The 21,687-nt window shown below is 39.1% G+C and overlaps 1 protein-coding gene across 1 annotated transcript in view; it reads right to left on the bottom strand.

Annotated features, from left to right (window-relative positions):
- ANO6 (anoctamin 6) overlaps positions 1-21,687 on the bottom strand; it is a 112,146-nt gene that overhangs the window by 20,259 nt on the left and 70,200 nt on the right. The window contains exons 4-15 of the mRNA XM_067564163.1: positions 17,363-17,428; positions 15,693-15,971; positions 15,176-15,289; positions 13,869-13,984; positions 13,332-13,466; positions 11,491-11,596; positions 10,123-10,183; positions 6,834-6,979; positions 5,506-5,583; positions 3,718-3,943; positions 2,695-2,864; positions 1,721-1,818 (exon numbers count right to left, since the gene is read on the bottom strand). Coding sequence (XP_067420264.1) covers positions 1,721-1,818; positions 2,695-2,864; positions 3,718-3,943; positions 5,506-5,583; positions 6,834-6,979; positions 10,123-10,183; positions 11,491-11,596; positions 13,332-13,466; positions 13,869-13,984; positions 15,176-15,289; positions 15,693-15,971; positions 17,363-17,428 — 1,595 coding nt within the window. The remainder of the gene's footprint in view (positions 1-1,720; positions 1,819-2,694; positions 2,865-3,717; positions 3,944-5,505; positions 5,584-6,833; positions 6,980-10,122; positions 10,184-11,490; positions 11,597-13,331; positions 13,467-13,868; positions 13,985-15,175; positions 15,290-15,692; positions 15,972-17,362; positions 17,429-21,687) is intronic.

A 21,687-nucleotide genomic window follows, 5' to 3' on the forward strand; every position in this document is an offset into this window, starting at 1 on the left:
CATTTTCCTCCAGGTCATCTCCTCTTACACTTCACTCCTGCCCACCAGCCACCTGTCATCAAGGCCCAAAATCTACACTCCCTAATAATGTTGTCAATATTTTGAGTGTTATCTTGTCAGCTTTACTTGTCAGACAGCATGCTCTCTGTCTCTTAATCTTTGTCCTTCATTGCCTTTAAGCCATGTATTGTTGTAGCCAGTGTGTATTGCTTGTGTCTGACTCAGATTGCAAGATGTCTGAGTCTGGCATAATTTTTTCCTGTATTTGTATAGCCCTGAGCAATCCATCGGTGCTCAATAAATAAGAAAAGTCTGTGATGCATATCCAATTCATTGCATACTCCACTGGCTCCTCTGAATCGCCATATGTAGACACATCTGAGTCTTGACTATTCAACTTTTCTCATCCTAAAGCATCAGTAATGCTTGTTACATTACTGTTGCAACGATTAAAAATATCAGAATTGGGTGGATCTAGTCCTTTAAGTGAAAGCAATATCAGGCCACATTAACAGTTGATCTGGGAAGGAAGCATGAATTTAGGGCATGACTACTGGTTGCAAGTGGTGATATAGTGTGCATGGTGATGGACAGACATAATAATGGGAAGAACAGATAATTAGCTAAGCAAACTGGGACAATCACTTGCATAAATAAAATCAAGTAGCACAATTAGACTTCTTGGCTGTCAGCCTGAAGCAGTAAAATCTGACTCCTGTGATAATATTTTTTAATCCACAGATGTAAATACACAAAATCAGGCCTGCTGATTTCTAAGGGACAGATTCTGCTTTTAGTTACAACAATGTATACTTGGAGTAAGTCCCCTGAAGGCAGTGGAGTTACTCTGGGTTTACACTAGTGTAAATGAGAAAAGGATTTGACCCTAGTTTCTAGAGCTCCCATCTCCAGTTTTCAAAATAATTGTTATGATTTATTATTGTGCATACTTAATAGGTGAAGAAATAGAAGTTTCCATTACAACGCCATCAGATATGTATTTAAATGAGTTTGTGCTGGTTCCCTCTCTTACACATCTTCATTCGCTATACCTTTTCCAGCTTTCTGTACCTAGATCACTCCCTGTGTCCTGACGAGCGCAATGCTATTTAATAACTTTGTGTAAGTTCCACATAAGACATACAGCCTCTGGTTTTACTGCATCATCTACATTAAACATTACCTTTTGGGAATGTCTGTCATGTGAACAGAGCTGAATATCAAAATACAACTACAAAAATATTTATAAAAAATAAAAGACATTTTAAATACTTGTTCTGTGGAAAGTCTGACATATAACAGTAAATATTAAACTGCGGTATGCTATTTTAAGAAATAATGAGTTAGGCAGAAAGTGTCAGATTAGCCTCGCTTTGGTTGACTCAGTTTTGGGCCCTCAACTTGAGACATGTTGGGCCTGATCTTCAGAAATGTTGAGCATCCACAACCTGAACTGAAGTCAGTGGGAACTGGGGATAGATAGTACCTTTGAAGAATCAGGCCCAAGGTATTTCAAACTGGCACCCAAAAACGGCATCCAAGTTGGAGACCATGGAAAATTTTGGCCTTCTTCTGTTGGTGCCTGAGCATATACTCCTACTGAAATCTAAATGCCCAAATGCCCACTTACTTCAAACACGAGAAGGAGCAGGGACTTAGCCTTCAAATATTTGACATTTTTGTTTCATTAGGTCACTTTTAAAAAACATTATGTACTTACGGAAGAAGCACTTCTTGAATGTTATTCCAAATTGCTTTACCTCCCATGATTATTGTTAGCTGAGTTGTAAGTTCAAGGAGACATCCACCCGGATCACACTAAAGGTTGGGAGAGGTATGAAAATTGCTTGAAGTTGTATAACTCTTCAGGCAAGATTAAAGTGTTTTTGATAAAACACATTCTAAATATTTTAAAATTAAGTTATTTAAACCTTAAAAATAATCCAAGAAGACAAGTAAGACAAATCCCTTTGATAATTTAGACAAAAGGTCCAATAGACCAAATCTGACACTGCTATCAGTGGGCAGGATGCCAGTGAAGTCAATGGAACAATGGTCCAGATCATACAGCCTGTTTGCATTGCACTGCCATTGCACTGCCACTCCTCTAGTGGAGGAGGATCCCATGGATGTTGCAGAGATGATGCTGTGGATGTTATGCCACCTCCTCTCTGCTGCTGATATAGGTGATGTGCATGGGAAAGTGAGTGTGGCTGGATCTTTGTTATGCCATAATGGTCTCTTGTGAGTCAATGACAACCTAAGCAACTTTATGAAACCTTGAAGCTACTCTAAATTATGCTAAGGTGCTGGCCCAGCACATAGTTGGCCTGGAACTGGGGGAGTGCAAAGACTACTTTTGAATTCCCCCTTCTGTGCTGTGCACTTCTTGGCAATAGATGAAGATCTAGGACTTGTCTACACTCAAAATGCTACAGTGGTTCTCCCGTTGGCATAGGTAATCCATCTCCCTGAGAAGCAGTAGCTATGTCGAAGGAAGAATTCTTCTGTTGACCAAGCGCTGTCTACACCAGCTATTAGATCAGCTCAATTACATTGCACAGAGGTGTGGACTTTTCACACCCCTGAGCAAAGTAGCTGGACTTGACCTACATTTTTATCATATACCAGGCCCATGGCTAATATCTCATATTGTTAATTAAGAAATAAAGATACACTATAGTGGATTCTTACCTCTTCATTTCTGTATTTTCCTAACCAATAAACTGGATCCCCAGGGAATCCTACAAATTTACCCTTAAAGAAAGCAATGTAGAAACATGAAGAATAATAGTTGACAAACTGGAATAAGAACATCTTCATGGTCAGACTGTTTTCATAATCAGTTTGCGTCCTTGGTAACTCTGTAGTTTAAAAAACCCCAAAAAAACAAAAAGAAAAAGAAAATGAATATTTGAACAGCTTTAGTGCCTCAGTCAAAATCGTGAATGTGCCTTGCATGCTTGAATAGAATTCACATCGTAGTTGAAATTGTTTAGAGTCCCCTAATACATTGTAGCCATTATGCTAATTATAAGACAGTTGTAAAGAGGAAAGAATTTGTTCTTTGACACTAAAAGAAAAAGAGCAACAAAATTCTCTATTGCTCTCATAGAAAGAAAAAAATGCTAGCAGACTCAATAAATAACAAACATAACACTTTGAACTGAAGGAAATAAACAATATTAAAATACCACTACTTTACACATCTAAAGTAGAATAACTACTTTAATGTAGATAGCCAGGATGGAAAGAATAGTAATATTCGTGAACGTTTATCTACTTACTAATGAGAGAAAAGCCTCTAGCATTGGATCAGTGACCCTATTACATTTATTTACAAAAAAAGGGCTGTTCTCTCCATAAACAATAGCTAATGTACTTGAATGTGTTATGCAGTACTGATCTGTTTTCATAAAGCCTGGATATTATAGTAATCTTCCTTGTTTTGTCTGTTTCACAAATGCAAAGCTGTAAACAATTGATCTTTCATGCTGGCTATACAAGAATTTCTTAGGCAAGAAGTAAAATATATTTCTTTGATAAAAGTGAAAATCTGTATTTGAAAAATTCTAGAAGTCATTGAATGCTATAGAAGGAAAATTCTGAAATATTTGGTATAGATATTCATTTACTGGGGTCCTTATTATAAGAATTATGTTATTTCCTCTTATAGTTTGTAGCTAAAGTTCTATTTTAGCTATAGCATAAACCTACCAAAGTCAGTAATCATGATTGCCACCTTTTCATAGATGATGTTCAGAATCATGATAATTATAAAACTGATGATTGAAGCAGTTACTGAAGTGGCTGCCTGGGGAGTCAGGTACTTCTGGATTGCTTCTCTTCCACTAATGTGCCGTGGCAGTGTTGCAGAAAACACAAGGAAAACTGAGAGTCTGTAGATGATGATTCCAATAATGGAAGCAATGATCAAAAGAATCTGAAAATAGAGTACAATATATATATAGGTATAAAATCATATGGTTTGGGAAAAACAGTGGTCTGAAATATACATTAAAAAGGGCAAAGTCAAACTGATTGGACCTTCTTTCTCCCTATTCCATAATAAGAGAGCAAGGGGATGCTCTGTGAAGATAAAGCATGGTAAATTTAGAACCCATAAAAGAGAAGACTACTATATTGCAGCATACAGTCAACCTGTGAAAAAAGGATGGAATAATTTTATGACCAGTAATAATGTTTGTAGCTATGCAAGCTAAGATAATGACAAAAAGTAATCAAATCTCATGCCTTGGGGCATATGATGGACACTTCCTGGGGTTAGGAAAGAATCTTTTCTTCCCAGCATCCCATGTAGAGCATTGCACAATTGTCAGGATGCATTCTGGAGGAAAAACACTGTACATGAGCTAGGTATTATTGTTATTAAGGATTGTGGCCAAAAAAAAGCAACTGCCCCTCAAGAGAAACAGACAATTTTAAACAGTCATATGTTCTGCATTGGTTGAAATACTACTTTCATGTTCAGTATTCTTTGCCCTTGTTTTTTGTCATCTCTGCTTCTTTTTCTATTTTTATCTCATATTAGCTTTTTATTTAGATTGTAAGTTCTTCAGGAGAGCGAGTTTCTCTTCCTACATGTCCGTAAAGTGACATTCATTCACCGCCCTCCCCACTATAGACATCATAACATAATAATAATCCAAATCATAATACATGTTACAAGATTCTCCCAGGATTCTGAAGCCAGCCAGCCAGTTATTTATTTTCTTCATTGTGCTCCAGACATGGAAACCCAGAGCATAGTCTCTTCCATGCTCGGTAGCCAGCATTCTCTACAGTCCCTTTGCTCTAGCATCACTTCCCCTTATTTGTGATGGTTTTCTGGCTACAGATGTTGTACAGCCTCTGGGAACATGCAATATATTAGAGCCCCGAGCTTTTAGAGATGGCCTCTGTGGCCTGCCCACTATGTTACGTATTGTTTCATGGATGGCTGGACTTCTTTCAATTTGAGTTTTAATTAAAATAGCAACATTGGGAAAATCAAAGAGCTTCCAGCTTTGCTCTTTTAAGTGAAATGAAAAAGTTGAAAGGGGCCCAGTCATCTATGACATGATACTGAACAGAATGGCTGGAACAACAAGCATGAAAGAAACTGGGAAGGAGGGGGGAAGTGCAACCAGGTCTGTCCCCAAACTAATCCATTGTTTCCAGCAAAATATGTGTCTGAAAATACTGATGGAGGAAACAGTGGACCACATTTTCAAACATAGCTCACAAGTTGTAGCTACAAAATATGCATAAGTATAAACTCGTATGCATGAGTATCTGTTTAGCATGTACAAATGTATGTTTGGTGTATGCAGTTATGTGTTTGGACATGCGTGCAGATGCTTTTTGGGTCCAACCTAAACATCCATATTTGAAAATTCAGACCAGCCTGTCACTTTATTGACTCATAAATAGCTTAGTTTTCATGAAGCTATTATTTGTCAAGAGAAGTACATTATATTAAAGAGTAAGACAACAGAATTTTACCCAGAATAAGACTGCACTTGTACAGAAGGCCATCCGTACACACTTTCCACAGGCAGTGTATGGCATGTGCTCTTCTTGCTGGAAAGAGAGTTGATTTAGAAGGGGATTAATCATACATTTGCTCTTCTTTTAAATATATTTTTTCATGTGATCTGTGAAGCACTTTGCTATGTTTAGGGCAGAAGAATGTGAATCGAGACTTCTGGTTTCTAGTCCCAGAGTTGACATCTTTGCCATATCCCCCTGGCAATTCATGTGGGCCCAACACTTTAAAAAAAAAAAAAAAAAAAAAGAGTCCACTGATTTTGGGTGTCTCAGTTTTCGGGTGCTCAGCTTGAGAAATGTGGGGCCTGACGATCAGAAGTGCTGAGCACCCATTGCTCTCATCAGATGGATTAGTGGGTGCTCAGCACTTCTGGAAGTCAGATCCCTATGTGCCTGAGATTTGGCATCCAAAAACTGTCCTCCAAAATTAGTGGGCACTTTGAAAATTTAGGCCTCAATCTCTTTGTCTCTTAGTTTACCTCCCTCTAAAATGGAGGTGATGACTACCTCACCCGGGTAATGAGGCTTAACTGATGTTTTAAAACAGGGGTTCTCAAACTTTTTTTGCTGGGACCCCCCTTTGAAACTATTTCAGGCTGTGATGACCCCCCCAAAAAAGTGATGACCTCCCCGCCATGCCATCCTTACTGGCATGTACGGGGGCTGATAGCTCGCAACCCCCCCATAATAACCTCATGACCCCTTGAGGGGTCACAATCCCCAGTTTGAGAGCCCCTGTTTTAAAAGATTTTTGAGACCCTCAGTTGAAAGGTCTATATAATGGCAAAAATATTTTTTAGCAAAATCTTCATCATCTAAAAATGCCTTAAGAATTGTTTAGAATTATCCTTGTGCAGCAAAGATAAATTTAAATTTTACAAGCTTATTAATAAAACCAGGTATACTACAGCACAAGATTATAATACAGAAGGGGCCACTTAGGGTAGATTTTTAACCCTATCAATCTAGTTTTGGAAGTCTTCAGTCCTCTATTATAAACATTGATATAGTATGGCTAGAACATGAAAGCAAAGCAAATGATCAGCTAAACGTTTCACATTTTAGCCTGATACAGATTGTTGCATGCTAGGCCTGTAACTTATTAGATCATCATATCGGATCAGATCCTGAGCTGGTACAAACTGATGTAGCTTCACTGACTTCAATGGAGCAATGCTGATTTATCTCAGTTGAAGATCTAGCCCATCACTTTCATGAGGTCTTTGTTTGAATTTCTCATTTTGATCGTTTTCAGTATGATCAATTCTAAAAACATTCCTTACCTGTGTGATTTCATTTGTTACTACATGAGTGCATCGCGCTTCATATTCTGGACGTACATGTTCTTCCTGCTCTAAGAATTCAACAGTGTCCCATTCATATTCCAGTTCAGCTTGCCGTCGCTTCCAAAACTCCAGAAACAAAGTCACTAACCAAAGGATAAAAAAATTGAGCTATATCACGTGTGCCCTGTGCAGCTTTTGAAATTCTATGCTGTAACATGTGGATCGTTAATTTTCTATATCATTTTTTGCAGACACGGAATAAAACCCTTACTGGCTCAGGGAGAAAATAACAGGATCTATTTCTTTACCTAATTACTGCTTTAATGATGTAGGTACTTTTATGATATCATCCTGTGGATTCTTTATACTAAAGAATGAATCAGAGTTTATTTTCCTTTCTGAAACTGTAGAGAGTATGAACAATTTGGATTTTATATTGCAGGGTGGTTTTTGAAAGCAGATTGTTTGGTTAATTGAAGAAAAATAATGTTGGAGAGTTACAGATGTTTTAAAATAAAACCTCAGTGGATAGAAAATTGCCATAGGGAAAAGGCTAATGCCCATTTATTATAAGCGATACAATTAGTGGCACAACTACTAAAGGTTTTACAGAATCAGTTATGGTCAATTCACCAAAATCAAGCATGCAATAAACAGAAAAACTCTAAGGGGCAGCTTGAGAGAGGCTGTTGCATGAGCGCAGCCATGGAAGGAAGGCTCTTATCTTTACATGACTACACAAGGGCCTCTCACACAGCCAGTCCCTGTGCTCCTTGCACCCTGGGGAGCACAGAGACTTCTTGTTCCAAGCAGGAAGCCAAAAAAGGGGTGTGCAAGGCCCTGACATTCAGCCTGCAAAGCAAGGCAGGTGGACCAAGGGAGAGCAAGCTCCTCCCTCCCAACATCTGGCCTCTGGTCTGGTCCCCAGCATAAATTAGAGCATTCTACAGGTGCTCCAATAAGCACCAGCTGCAAAAGGTTCTCAAGGACTGTTCAAGTAGCTGGGAATTATTGGAGTGCAGGGTCGTCCTGGCCTTGTGACATGCTCCTCCCCCTGCCACAATCCCTGCGCTAGGAGCCAGGAAGGGAGTGTAGCCCGGGGATGCCATGATGGCTCTGTCACTGAGGGAGCTACTTACACAGAAGGAACCCTCCAGCTGGGATAACTTTATAGCTGTTTTGTACCACGAAGGCTTAGAGAACGGCAGATTCTACTGTCTGTATTTAATTTAACTTTTCTTTCATTTATTCTAAGTAGGCATTTTCTAGTGGTTAAAACAACTGACTGGGAGTCTGGAGATCTGGGTTTTAATCCTGTCTGTAATTTAGTAGTCCATACCTACTTCTCAGGAGATATTGTGAAGCTTAATTAATTCATATTTTGTAGCGCTTTGAGATCTTTGAAAGGAACGTGCTACAGAAGTACAGTTATTAACAAGTATATCAATGGTAGCAATGCAATCATAGGGCTAAAAGTGTATAATTCCTTAAATTATTTGGACCAGTCGATCTACAAAAGTATTACAATTCAATGAAAATTACAGCTGAAATGGCATCAGGCCCATGGGTCACTTGGACTCAGTACAATTTTGATGGAATTGCTATAATACAATTCACCTCCTCATGTAGTGGGTTTATGATGAGAATATTAAATAGACCCTTGTAGGCATTATTGTAACTATGCAGTTTAACTTTCTATTTATCATTTTTGGAACAATGCTTCACAACAGAAAATCACAATTTTTAATTAAGAGGCAAATTATAAATAAGTTAACTATTGGGACAGCAGAAAAAAAGATCAAATTAACATCAAACTGTTCTAATCTTTGATTTAGGGAATTTCCTGCTGGTATCTGGAGTATAGTATACCTTTGAAAGTTCTTAAAAGAATCATATTTAACTTAATTATTTTAAAGAAATAGTTACTTTAAAGCACTTTATATTGAGTTAATTATCCAAAGATCAAGGTACAACATGTTTTATAATAACAAGCATATTAACCTTTCCTTATCAACCTGACATAGTGCTCTAAAACGTTACAGTAGTTGTCTTCTGTACATTACCCTTCATGCAGCACTACCAATAACATAAAACTTACTTCTGTGACTTTGTTGACTAACTTCCTAGTCAATTACTTTTTAATCACCAACAAGTTACTACTCTCGTTAAGTGATATAGTTAAATCCAATTAGCTACCTTGCTAATATGGACAATCCAGCAAAGGCTCAAAATGGGGGGAGGGGATTCCTCAGGTCCCTCCCTCAGGTCCCTCCCTCAGCCATTGACCAATGTTGATACTACTAATTCACAGTCCCCATCTCTCTGGTGGGAGGGGAAGTGGGAGGAGTCCCGGACCTGGCTCTCCACTTCCCTGAATCGTGGGCTCCCATTTCACACTGCCTTCTCCATCACATCCATTTCCAGACTTGCTCTGGAAGAAGAGATGTTGGCTTGGTGATGACATGGTTGGCATTGTGAAGTGGGGGGATAGGGGAATGGGAGGGGAACCCCATAAACATGTGCACACCTCCTGGAAAGCAACACATGTGTAAAGCAGAATCCTGCCAATGAGGAAATTGGGAATGTAGCAAATACTGTGATCTTTGCTACTTGGCAGGTAACCTGGGCTCCCTTCTTAAGAAAATTCTGATTGTGCCCCTACTGTCCAGTGAAACAAGACACTTGCTAGAAAAATAAACTTTGCCTTGTCCATTGAATCCAGTACAGAATAGAATCAGTCAATGATTAAAGTGACATTTACTCTCCCATGAGATGTCCCTAGTGATTATAACTGCTGCATGTTTAGCAAATCAATTACATAAATGAAGAAGGAAAGAAATAATTACTAAAGTGTATAATAAATGGCTCTATTTTTCCCATGACCTCCTCAGTCACACAGCTGTTGGAATAGACAGCTCCAAGATTCCTTGGAGAAAAACATTTCCTTTGCCAGACATGCTTAAGAACATGGCTCCTGCTGGCTTAACATTGGGCAGTCTAATCCCTTCTTCTTACTTTTCTCCAAGTCTGAAAGGATGAAGCAAACACTGAAAAGCAACTTTCCTATCTGCTCTTGGAAATTCTAAAATCTGTCCCCTAATAATGCTAAAAAGAATTACTGTACATGCTTAATTTTGTGTGTATGACTTCTCTACTATAATATTGCTGAAGACTAGAAATGGAAATAATAGTACATTTAGATACACTTTTTCGCTGATGCCTTAAGTTTAGCCAAAATTAGATGACAAAACTGTAGACAAAATGCAAAATCTTGAAATCAACTTACCCCATATTCCCATAAATACGGCAAATACTAGCGTTCCGAAGCTATCAAATATACACAGTTTCTGTAAAGAATTAAAAAATAAAGGCTTTAGCGATAATGGATCAGTAATTTTTCTACATGGGACAAGAACAGAAGTTGATTGTTGCTCATTTTGATTTTAGTTTTGAGCTTTTATGTGGTTTAATAAACAATCTCTACCTTTTCTCCTAGTACAGGAAAAGGGTACACAAATGCTGTAGTATCAATGTTCCACCAATTTACTGTACTGGAAGAGGAGAGCCAGTATGTGAGTGTGAGGAATTTCAGTTGACATGACACACATACATTGTATTTCTCTCTCTCTCTCTCTCTCTCTCTCTCTCTCTCTCTCTCTCTCACACACACACACACACACACACACACAGAGCAAATGAACACGTAATTCTGATGAACAAGAAGTGACATGAAAAACATCAACCTATTTAATAAGAGAACAGTTCTGATATGGTAACTATGCCATTTCCTTTTTCACATGTTTCTCTCTTGTGCCCTTCATACTGTTGTGCTGAAGAAATAGTAATCTTGCCTGGCTGTCGTCGTGGGGGACCTGTGGAGATCGCTGATTATGGCTGCCATCGCCTCGAAGCGAGGTTGTGGGAGGAAGGCTCTGGCCTGGATGGTGTCCAGGGTGGCCCTGATAAAGTCTATGCGCTGCACTGGGGTGAGGGTGAACTTCTGCTCGTTTATGAGCAGCCCCAGTCTGGTGCATGTCGTGCAGGTGAGTGCCAGGCTGTTCCTCACGCTGGCCCTGGACCTGCCCCGGATCAGCCAATCATCCAGGTAGGGGAAGATCTGGACCCCTCTGCAGCGCAGGTGAGCCGCCACTACCGCCATGCATTTTGTGAACACCCTGGGGGCGGACGAGAGGCCAAAGGGCAGGGCTGAGAACTGGTAATGGGAACCAGCTACCATGAACCTGAGGAACTGTCTGTGACCGGGAAGGATAGAAATATGAAAATAAGCATCCTTTAAGTCGAGGGCAGCGTACCAGTCCTCTGGATCTAGAGCAGGAATGATGGAGGCTCGGGAAACCATACGGAACCTGAGGTATCTAATGAATTTGTTCAGACGGCGGAGGTCTAATATGGGTCTCAGGCCCCCCTTTGCCTTGGGGATGAGGAAATAATGTGAGTAAAAACCCTTTCCCCTTTCCCGTGGAGGAACCTCTTCCACGGCTCCAAGGCGGAGGAGGGAATCCACCTCCTGTACACTGGTGGCGGAATAACACTGCTGTTACTTTACCCCATGGATGGTGTAGAAGAAAATACAAAGGCTATTGCAAATGAACTTAGAAAAACCCACTTCTGTAGAATGTAAATGGCACGTTACCTTTGAGGATTCACAGGTAATAGTGAGGTTCCAGTATGTACATTCCTGATCACACTGAGGGCACATTATGATGTTGCCGCCTATGTTGGGATCACACACTTCTTGGCTAAAAATAAAATCAATCAATCAATCATACAAGCACGAAACTCAAGCTATCTTTAATGCTTGTAGAGGGTGTGATAACTCAGTGAAATAAGGAATAAGTTGCTAAGTGCACAGCTTTCAGACAATGTGCACTTCCACTCTTAGTCTTCAATATACTGCAAATTAGATTATGTGGAATGGAAGGAATTATATCCCATTGCTCTTGGTGCTATTCTCTAAAACAAATCATATTAAGAACAAGATTTATAAAATCCCACTCTTCACATTTTAAGGGTTTCAGGATAACTCTTTTACCTGATATACGATAGGCAAATCCACCCCACAGTGTTCAGTTTGAGCATGGTAGTAGGGGAGGTCTGAGGGTGGAAAAGGGAGGAATTCTCTTCAGGCCATGGAATGGCTGCAGCCAAAATGGAGCAGAACGGAGCAGCCAAAATGACTGAAGGGGTTCGGATCTGCATAAGTGCAGATCCAGTAACCCCTTCCCCACCACTGTCTCTCTGCAGGGTGTAAAGGGGGAGCAGAAGTTTCCCCTGTGCTGCTGTTCTGCCTGTTCTCCTATAGAAGAAGGGGAACGAAGGGCTTGAGTTCCAAGCAGGGCCTTTTAACAGGCCCTCCACGCATATGTGAACTTCACCCTATGATAAAGTTTTTGCTCTCCCTTAGGGAGTAACAAACATAAATGGACATGTTATAGTAACTTGTGCTGAAGTTTTGATTTTTTACTGCTTTCTTTATATTTTTACATTATATGTAGATTCACATAGAAATGTCAAATTATAAAGAATGAAAAAGCAAAATTTTAAATACAAGTCATTGTAATATTTCATGTCAGTCTATTACTTTTTTGCCCTGTACATTATTACATCTTTAACTTCAGATCCAAGCCAGTTGCTATTCTTAGTCTCTGTATTTGTTTTTCCATTAACTTGGTTTTGTTCGCACAGGGATTGATCTACCACTCAGTAAAGTCAATGGGAATCATTTAATTGATTGACTAAGTATTGGATCAGGTCCTTAGCAAGCCCTTTCCATCCATGGTAGTTGAGTTTCCAAAAATATAATAACGATTTGATTCTGTGTCAGATACCATGCTGTATTCTTTATTTTCTCCCCAGGATTTATTGTCATTTTCTTTCTCTATTTTTAATTTCCTTTTATGTATTCTTTATTTTGAAAACAGAAAACTGATTTATATTTTGGGTGCCCTTTTAATGTTCTAGTTGCTTTAATCATTTTGCTCATCTGCCCTTTTTGTTCCATGTACTTTTTATTTGACATAAATGTGGACATTGTGATTTGTAAAGCCTTTGGGCCACAATATGCCATGAGTTTTATAGCAGAACTCCCCACTGATTTCAATAGGGAGTTGTGCTTAAAAGCTGATGGTATGATATGGCTCTTTGTTTGCTTACAATATGTCAGGGAGGAGAGGAAGGACAGTGAGTAGAGGAGGGAACATGCACAACGAGAAAGGAGAATGCAAGGGAAGTAGAAGCAATAAGGGAGCTTAGGAGGATTTTCATGTCCCTTGGGCTAGAAGGCCCAGTAATGTTCTTGTAGCCCTGATATATGCTTGTCATTTCCTTTTTCAGTGTTCATTCACTAATACCATGAATTAAAACATGGGATTACTATCAAGATTCACATTTTTTATGCCTAGCAAACTCTACGCTCTTTGTGAGTATTCAGAACTGTGTCTATATGAAAATACATTTGAACTGTCCATTCGGTACCTCCACGTGCAGTTGTCCTTTGTTATGTATCCATACAAAAAACAGGCAAGTCCTACTATTGCTGCTATGATCAGCATCTGAGTGTAAAAACCAAGCCAAGCAAAATATATCCCAATTTTCTCTCCATAATATTTCCTGTGGGGAGAAAAATATTTGAAAATGCAAAGAAATCCACATTTCTTTCTCAGACTGCTGTCTATTCCAAATAATTAGGGCTAGACTCTATCTTCATATTTTTATGGCTTACACTGTGTGACAGCAGAAGTACAACAGCTAACCGTTTCTGTGAATTTGCACAATTTTATACGTTTGCATGTGATGACTGCTTCTCACTGAAGCACAGTTTTGATTGATTACATAGGCATGTGCCTGTATCTTATAAAGTCAAAACCAGAGCCTGCTCAAATGTGTGTGCAGATATGGGCATACGTATCTACAATTAGAATCAAGCCATGAATCTTCAATGTACCAAAAAGTGAAAATGTTATGTGAATTCCTAGGTCCTTCAGAATTGTACTGATCACATGCGTACCCCACCTGACAAGATCCAATGGCTGCAGTTTGTAAATACTTCGAGGGTGAGCCCATTCCTTGTAAAGAAGATACCGTTCATTAGGGCAGTTGAGGTCCTCTGACCTGTGGTTGAATCTAGACTGCAAAAGAGAATGAATATGGAAACACTGTCCCATTAAAATAACCACTTACAGTACCCAATCTTTATGGGCAGCTGAACCAGTTAACATGAGTAGACTGTAACTGTACCAACCAGTGCCACTGTGGCCCCATTGGCAGTGTGAAATCTGATCCCTGAGGAGCTACATTTGTGAGATTAGTGTCCGGAGTAATCTATTAGCCCAAGCTCCATTGCAGTTTACAAAAAGGAGTAGGAAGCAAGCAAGCAGTGACAGCACAGAGGCTTATCATTAAGGCCCCAATCTTGCAAATAGTTATGAACACACACAACTTTAATTATGTGAGTCATCTCATTGAAAATAATGGGGCTTAGTCATGTGCTGAAAGTTAAACATGCATGTAAGTATTTGCAGGCGTGGGGCCTAGGATTGGGAGAATAAATAGAAAAGGATCAATTCTAATTAAAGAAAGAGACTAAATTAAAATAGACTTTAAGTACCTCTAATATACTATCAAGTGCTTTGCTTCAGGACAATGGTGTAGTACAATGAAGGCTGAAAACTCTGGAGAATAAATTCAGAACTTCTAGCATCTGTTTTAGATTTAAAAGAAGGTACAGAAGGAGATAACCCTTCATTTCTTTGCTAGTTTGGTTGAAAACTTATTTGGTGAAAATGTGAACCTATATTAAGAATGTAATGGATTTTTCCAGTCTCATTTTATAGGGCAACAAGAAAGGCAAGGAGAAAGAACATTTGGTTTTCCCTTTTGGAGAGTGGAAGTGGTGCATCCTGGGAGTTTCTGGCCAGGGTACATCATAGAAGATATAGTCTGGCTGGGGCACCTGGCCTATTGAAGAGAATAAAGATGTGAAGCAACTGAACTACATTCAACTCCCATCAGGCACCTCGGCTGCATTTCCAGATCAAAATATTTCAGTTTCTGGGTGTTTGGTTTTTCAAAGAAAAATGGAAATCTTCTGTGAAAAGACACTTTTTGTGAAAAATTCTGTTTACTCAAAAAATCAATAGTCCTCTGAAAAAGAGTATTGAAGGAAAATTTTCTTCCAGCCGTTCTTTCCAGATATGGCAGTCAGTGAACAAATATAATCAATGCCCACACATATTTTGCTATAGGAATCATACATAAGTCTTCAATCAGCATGCAAATTTATTCCCAACTAAGATACCTGTTCCAAGCATTGAACTTACATCGTGAAGAGGAAATGCTGCCCTGTAAATCCCTGAGTCCAGGAGTTTGTTAATACCAAACTTTTTCACATTGTCTCTTATTGCATATTCCACACGGGAAAGAATAAAGTAAACCTGAAAAATACAAAACGTCCTGGATCTCTTGCAATTTGTAAATAAGCAATGTAAACTCTAAGTTTGTCACCACAGAATCATAAAAGTTAAAGAGGGATAAGTTCTCTGAGTGAAATTCACTGTACAAAGCCACTGCCCTATTTAAGTCCCACTTAATTTCTATTTTGGGGCATAAGTGGAACCCAAATTGGACAAAGATTTGGAATTTCACCCTATTAGATTATCCAGTCAATCTCCACTCAATGGAGGATTGTTCCCTACAGTACATTTCTAATGTTTTAGGATGGTTGTTTGTTATTGGGGATGGTGATTGTGTTGCTGTGATCGAAAAAAGAGAAATAAATAAATTTCTTTGTGTGGGTTTAAAGACAGAAAAATAGACTAAATCTTCATATTGACTTACAATTCGGCTTCTGGTTGCAGGGTTGAAGAAGATATCTTTATCTTGAGTGTAAAAATCAGCCAAACGGGCCTTTTCAAATGGGGCAGTGAAAAATTCTTGCTCTGGTTTGATGATATTTTCATCCACTCGGAAGAATCTACTAAACCAGCTGAAAGCTGAATCTCGGGTTTTCAGGTCATTGGGTTGCAGAGGCAATTTGATGTGCATAACCTCGGCATATGTGCATAACACTTCCCAAGGTGCGTGCACTTTTACAAAAATAATTTTTTCATCTAAGACCTAAAGTGAAAGAATATTAAAAAAATGAATGCATAAAAAATGAAAGCTCTTCATAATACTTTTAAGCAACACAGATTTTCCCTTCTCTTTAAAACCCTTAGAAGACCAATTCTTTATCCATTTTAGTGAACATCTCATTAACTTCTTTAAAGGCACCGAAGGGAGGTGAGAACTCTCTGGAGAGAATGGCATTTTAAAAAGATCACTGAACTGTTGCTTTCATGGTAATGCCTCTGCAAAATATTTTACAAAGCAATTTAAGTTTTAAAACATCTTACCTATATGGGTTTCTTAGTGCTGTTTATAAATCTGGTCTTAAGAAGCTCATTTAGAAAAATTTTGAACCATGAGCATTGGAGGATTACCAAAACCTGCACAAATTTACAATGTACAATTTGCAAGTGGCAATATATCCATGTTGGATTTCCACCTAACAGTTCTTCTTGTTGCATGCTGAGGTGCATGCTATGGTCAGAGGGCCAAATCATGTGCTGGGATGCACAAGCAGAGCTTCCACTGCAGATTTCTATCTAATCAAAAGCTGAAAGATGTGGATTTTGAACCCAATATGGGAGGAAGTGGCAGAGAGCCTCCCTGTTCTGGAGCTCATTACATTACAAAATAATAATACAAATACGTTGGGCTAGATTCTGTGCTGCATCTCCTGGGAGCCACAGCACAGAAAATGCAGCCCAGGAAGAAAGGAGGGGAAGATCCATCTTTGTGCTGGCTAGATTCTGGGCTACTGTGAGGGCTAATGTGGCCCCTAGTGTAAATGAGAACAACTCCAGGGGGTACTTCATCTTGTAGCAGCCTGTCCAGGGTTGACTACAGGCTGGTCTGTAGCCCAAAATCTCCATAGTGCTGAGTGCTACAGCTACTTCTGCTATGCTGGGGCTTGCAAGGGGCATCAGCTTCAGGTCACTTATGTCAGCTCTATGGCTGCTCTTTCATTAGGTGAATTCTTCCAAACCCCTGGTGTCTCATTTACAATTCCTATATGCCCTGGGGAAGAAGTGGCCCTTTGGAATGTTTATAGGGCTTCATGTTTTCAAAGTGCTGAACAAACTTTAACTATTTAATCTTCCCAACCCCTCTGTGAAGTACGGAAGTGCTACCTCCACTTTGCAGAGGAAGAAACAGACACAAAGCTTAAGTGGCTTTGCCCAAGGCCACAGAGTATGACTACAACACAGAGATTCCTGGCTCCCAGACAAAGAGTAGGGAAAGAAGCAGCAGGGGGAACTTTTCTTGACCCCAAAATCCTGATCTCATAGGACAAAATAGGGGGAAGAAGCTTACAGTGCATTCCTGGACTTCATTTCCTTTTCCATATGGAGCCAAAGTCTGCCTCCAGATACAACAATTCACACAAAGGAAAGGATACTCACCGATCTTGTTGCTTCCAGTTGCAAGCCATTGCTTATCAGATTAGACTCATATGCTAGCCTCTTCCTCTGTTAAAATCAATTGCAAATAGTACATCTTTGTTTGCTGATTTGTGTCATTTATATAAAGCGGCGCACATAAAATAAAGGAATAGGTTTGTCCAACAAAAGTGAAGAATCACCCAGCTGATGAGACGTTATCCTCAATAGCTGCATTATAGTTGCTATGGCAGCCAGTGTTCTATTAATCATTAATCTTATCATTTTTTCTAAAAGGAATAACACTTTAAAATGCAGTTATGTGGAATACCTGCTCTCTTGGATTGCTGAAGGCACTTGATCTTTAGCCCATGTTTTACAATTACAGGTGGGCTGAGCCATGAGTTCAGGTCTTTATCTGTCTCTAGCATTTTAGTCTGATGCATTACAAAGATGAGTCAGCCCCAAATTTTGTCTCTGTGACAACAATCATCAACTTTGGTGTTCTCCTCCTCCTTTTCTCATCTAATTTAACCACTGAGGGAATCCTTCCAGTAGCTTGTGATACCCACTGGCAAATATTCTTCACCTCCAAAATCTTGCCATGGCAACCTATATCCACTTCCCTGCTAATAGTCTGCAATTCATCTCTCTATCACAATAATCATATAAACTTACTTTATGATTCTAACTAAATCCTCACCCACCTCACAATCCATAAATGCACCATACTAAAAATAAAAAGCTGAAGACAGGAGCCGCTGTTGGGTTTGTGATGTTGTCCCAGCAGTCCTCAGTGTTCCTAAGTGGGGGGTAAAGCCTGATTTCATAGCCTTCCCTCATGTAACAAAAGAGTTGGAGGACGGGGCAGCCACAGACCCCAGGACGTGTACAGTGACAGCAATTTGTTGAAGTCCATGAGTAATGTTAACTTCACTCACACAGTGTATCTCACTTGGCAATCTATCCAGAGGTTCAAAAATCTGAAATCTGTCTCTGATGCTCAACTCTCCTCTCTAGCCCTCCTAAAAATAGGCTGACTTTAATTTGGTCTACCTCACATCAACAAATCTCTTTGTGAGTTTTGTATTTTTACTAGATAGTTTAAAAGTTGATGTGAAGTAGACCAAATTAAAGCTACTTGAAGCCCACTAGATAACTCTTCTATGAGCAGTTTGTTCATCTAATTGATCACACATTCTAAGTGAAGATCCATATTTAGTTTTCCAGGTTATTAAGTGCAAAAGGCTGTTTTCATACTCTGGACCATTGTGTTAGTTGTTTGTATTCCTCTGTGTTTAAGGACTTCAATCTCAAAGCCACATGAGCATGGAATTCTCATACAAGAACAGCCTAGATCCACCTACTCAGATACCCTGCACCCAGCTCCGTACTTAAGGTCCAGTCCTGCTCCAACCATCATTGGCAAAACTCTCATTGACTAAAGTGGAAGCAGAATCAGCACCTTGATAAGAACATGGGAGGGAATTGACATGCTAGCTCAGACCCAACATCCACCAGGTATCTTGTCTCTGACGGGGGCAGTACCAGATACTTCAGAGGAAGGCCTCAGAACCCCACAGTGGTTTGATGTAGGGATAATCTGCATTCAGTTTAGGTCTCATCCTAATCTCTAATACTTAGAGATAGGCTTAAACCTTGAAGTTTAAAATCCCTTCCAAACTGTTTGTTAGCATTAACTGTGATAACTCCAGATATTCTTGACAGCTCTATAAATAGCCAATCCTTTTTAAGAACTTGTTAAATTCTTGACCTCAACAATTTCTTGTGGTAACACATTCTACAGTTTAATCACACATGTGAAAAAAGGATTTCCTTTTATTGGTTTCGAATTTCCCACTTTTTAAAATTTAATTGAATATTCAGTCCTTTGTTCTTGTGTTATGAGACAAGGAGCACAGAAGAAGAACTATGGTCTTTATGCAATTTATTATTTTAATCTTTTTATCATGTCTCATCTTAGTCATATTTCTTCTTGATGCCTGCTGTCATTCACTTAATACATGAGGCACATAGACAGACAGCCTTTTAATTTTTTTCTAGATAATGTAAATGTTGATACTGTGCTTATTTCCATGTGCCTAATTCTTTTTAAAAAAATCTTGGTAAGCAGTTTTCTTCAATAATAATAATAATAATATCATGGCAATGAGGTCCACAAGTTAATTTGGTCCTCAGAACACTAGAGGGAGATCTCAATCAGTCAGCAAAAAACCATGGGCTCATCAAGCCTAAGAGTCCCTCCTGGTAGTCGGGTGGAGGGGAATAGAAGAGACAACCTTCCAATCCCAGTATTGCCCAGTATCATGATTTTATTAGGAGTCATGCGATATTTGGGGCTTTTCTTAAAGCTGCTGCTTCTGGCATCAAGAAAGTCTCTACTTCTATTTTTTTCTTTAAAAAATTAAGTTTCTATTGCTCATGGTTGCTCATAAACCTGAAGGCAAGAAAGAAAAAGAAAAAAGAAAAAAAGAAACCATATATTTGTATATATATATAGAGAGAGTAAGTTTTAAGCCAATCTCATGATTTCTTCAGGCCTGACTCATGATTTTTGAACACTTGGGATTGGCAACACTGTGACCACCCTGCCTTTCAATGATGGCTGTTAATAATTGTACTTGGAAAGAAACTAGTTCTGGACCCACCTTCCCATAAAGCTTATAATTCCTGATTTCTCTCCTGCCCTAGTACAAATCGGGCTGCCACATTAATAGAGACCTTATTTCCATGAGTTCCTCTCTACCCTCAGCCCTGCCAAACAAATCTCTCCAGCAATCTGCAGGGCAGGTGTGGTTACCCTCCTCCCTTAACTTAATGGGCTCTTTCATCTTTCTTACCTCACTGCAAGATAGGTTACCTTGGCACACAACCAGTTTATGTAGCTTGCTGTCTTTTGCAGACTCAAGTAATGGCATAAAATATCCTATTTGTTTTCAGTGTTTATTTTAATAACACAGATATTCTTTTTATTCAGGCATGACACATTCAAAAACAATAGAAGTAGTGTTGGTTTTTCAAATTGTTCAAACCAGTTTTCTGTTTGTTAGGTAGCTAAATGAAATTAGATTAGTTATATTTGATTAGTAGGAACAACTCAGAAAAAGATTGTTTAATTATGAAAACAAACCTCTCATATCCTGCTAATCTAAAGTTCTCTGTAAACCTTTCTGTAGAAATTGCTGAGTACCAAATATTTTCTGTGGGTTCTTTCTTTTTGTCTGGCTAAAGATTTAAAAAAAAAATTTTTTTTTACCAAGTATGGATTGTTTTATCTTCATTGGCTATCATGTTCAGAAACTAACTCCCACTGAAGTCAATGAGAATATTTCAGTGTAATTCAATAGATGCTAGAGTGGGACTAAAACCACATTACCTGTTAATTTATTCTGAATTTACCTTTCTATTGCTGCTTCATTAATTTTCAACTACAAGCTATTTAAGGATCCCAGCTGCGGAAAAAAAATGGCATATTGGAACATTTACTGAAAGTCTAGTGACTTGTATCTAACCTCTATAGTGACAATAGCCCATTGGGACTAAATTGAGCACATCAGTTGTGAAGATTTAAATTCATACTTCATGGGAGAAATTTTAATTTCAGACATGGTTAGCACACCCTCCGATACCTTGTAAAATTTATTTGAAATGCACTCCTCGCATTGGAGTTTGGAATCTAGCCCTAAATTGTTTTGATTTTCCAAAGTACATGCAATGTTAGCTTTGGTAAACTTCAAAGGACTCAGAGTTCAAGGTCAGATGCTTATATGAAGTTTCTCAATCCCTTCTGAGTCTGATAAATTTGTATGGAAATCTTATGAGAACAGGCTTCTTTCACAATATTTCAGCATTTCTGGCCTTTGTCTCAACTTATACCACAAAGACAGATGCCGCTTAGGAAGGTGAACTGTGATGGGGCAATCACCCCACATTAGCTATGTAGAGGTTAATATAGGCAAGAGAGACCAATTAGCTATAGGCTGCACCTGGAGGGGAGCTAGAATGCAATAAGGCTTAACTGGGGAAGAATTTCACTGGGCAGAAACAAGCATGGCTTCTATAAAGCCAGGGAGCTGGCAACACTTCCATTCCCTGATACCGGATGGTAGGAGCCTGGAATAGGCAAGGTAGGAAACAGTCTAGGGAAGATGCAGCAAGGGCTGGGAGAATAAAGACCTGAGCTGTTGGATTGAGAGTTCCTGGATTGGAACCTGCTGTAGATGGTGGGTCCAGGTTTCCCCCAAGTCAGTGCAGGAGTGGCATGTTCCTGGGTTAGTGTTCTTCTTATATTGTATCTGGTTGCTACTACAGGACAGACCCAACAAAGG

The sequence above is a fragment of the Emydura macquarii genome, unplaced genomic scaffold, assembly GCF_026122565.2.
Source record: "Emydura macquarii macquarii isolate MOO-44397 ecotype Brisbane River unplaced genomic scaffold, CSIRO-AGI_Emac_v2 contig_2636, whole genome shotgun sequence".
In the NCBI taxonomy this organism is placed as follows: Eukaryota; Metazoa; Chordata; order Testudines; family Chelidae; genus Emydura; species Emydura macquarii.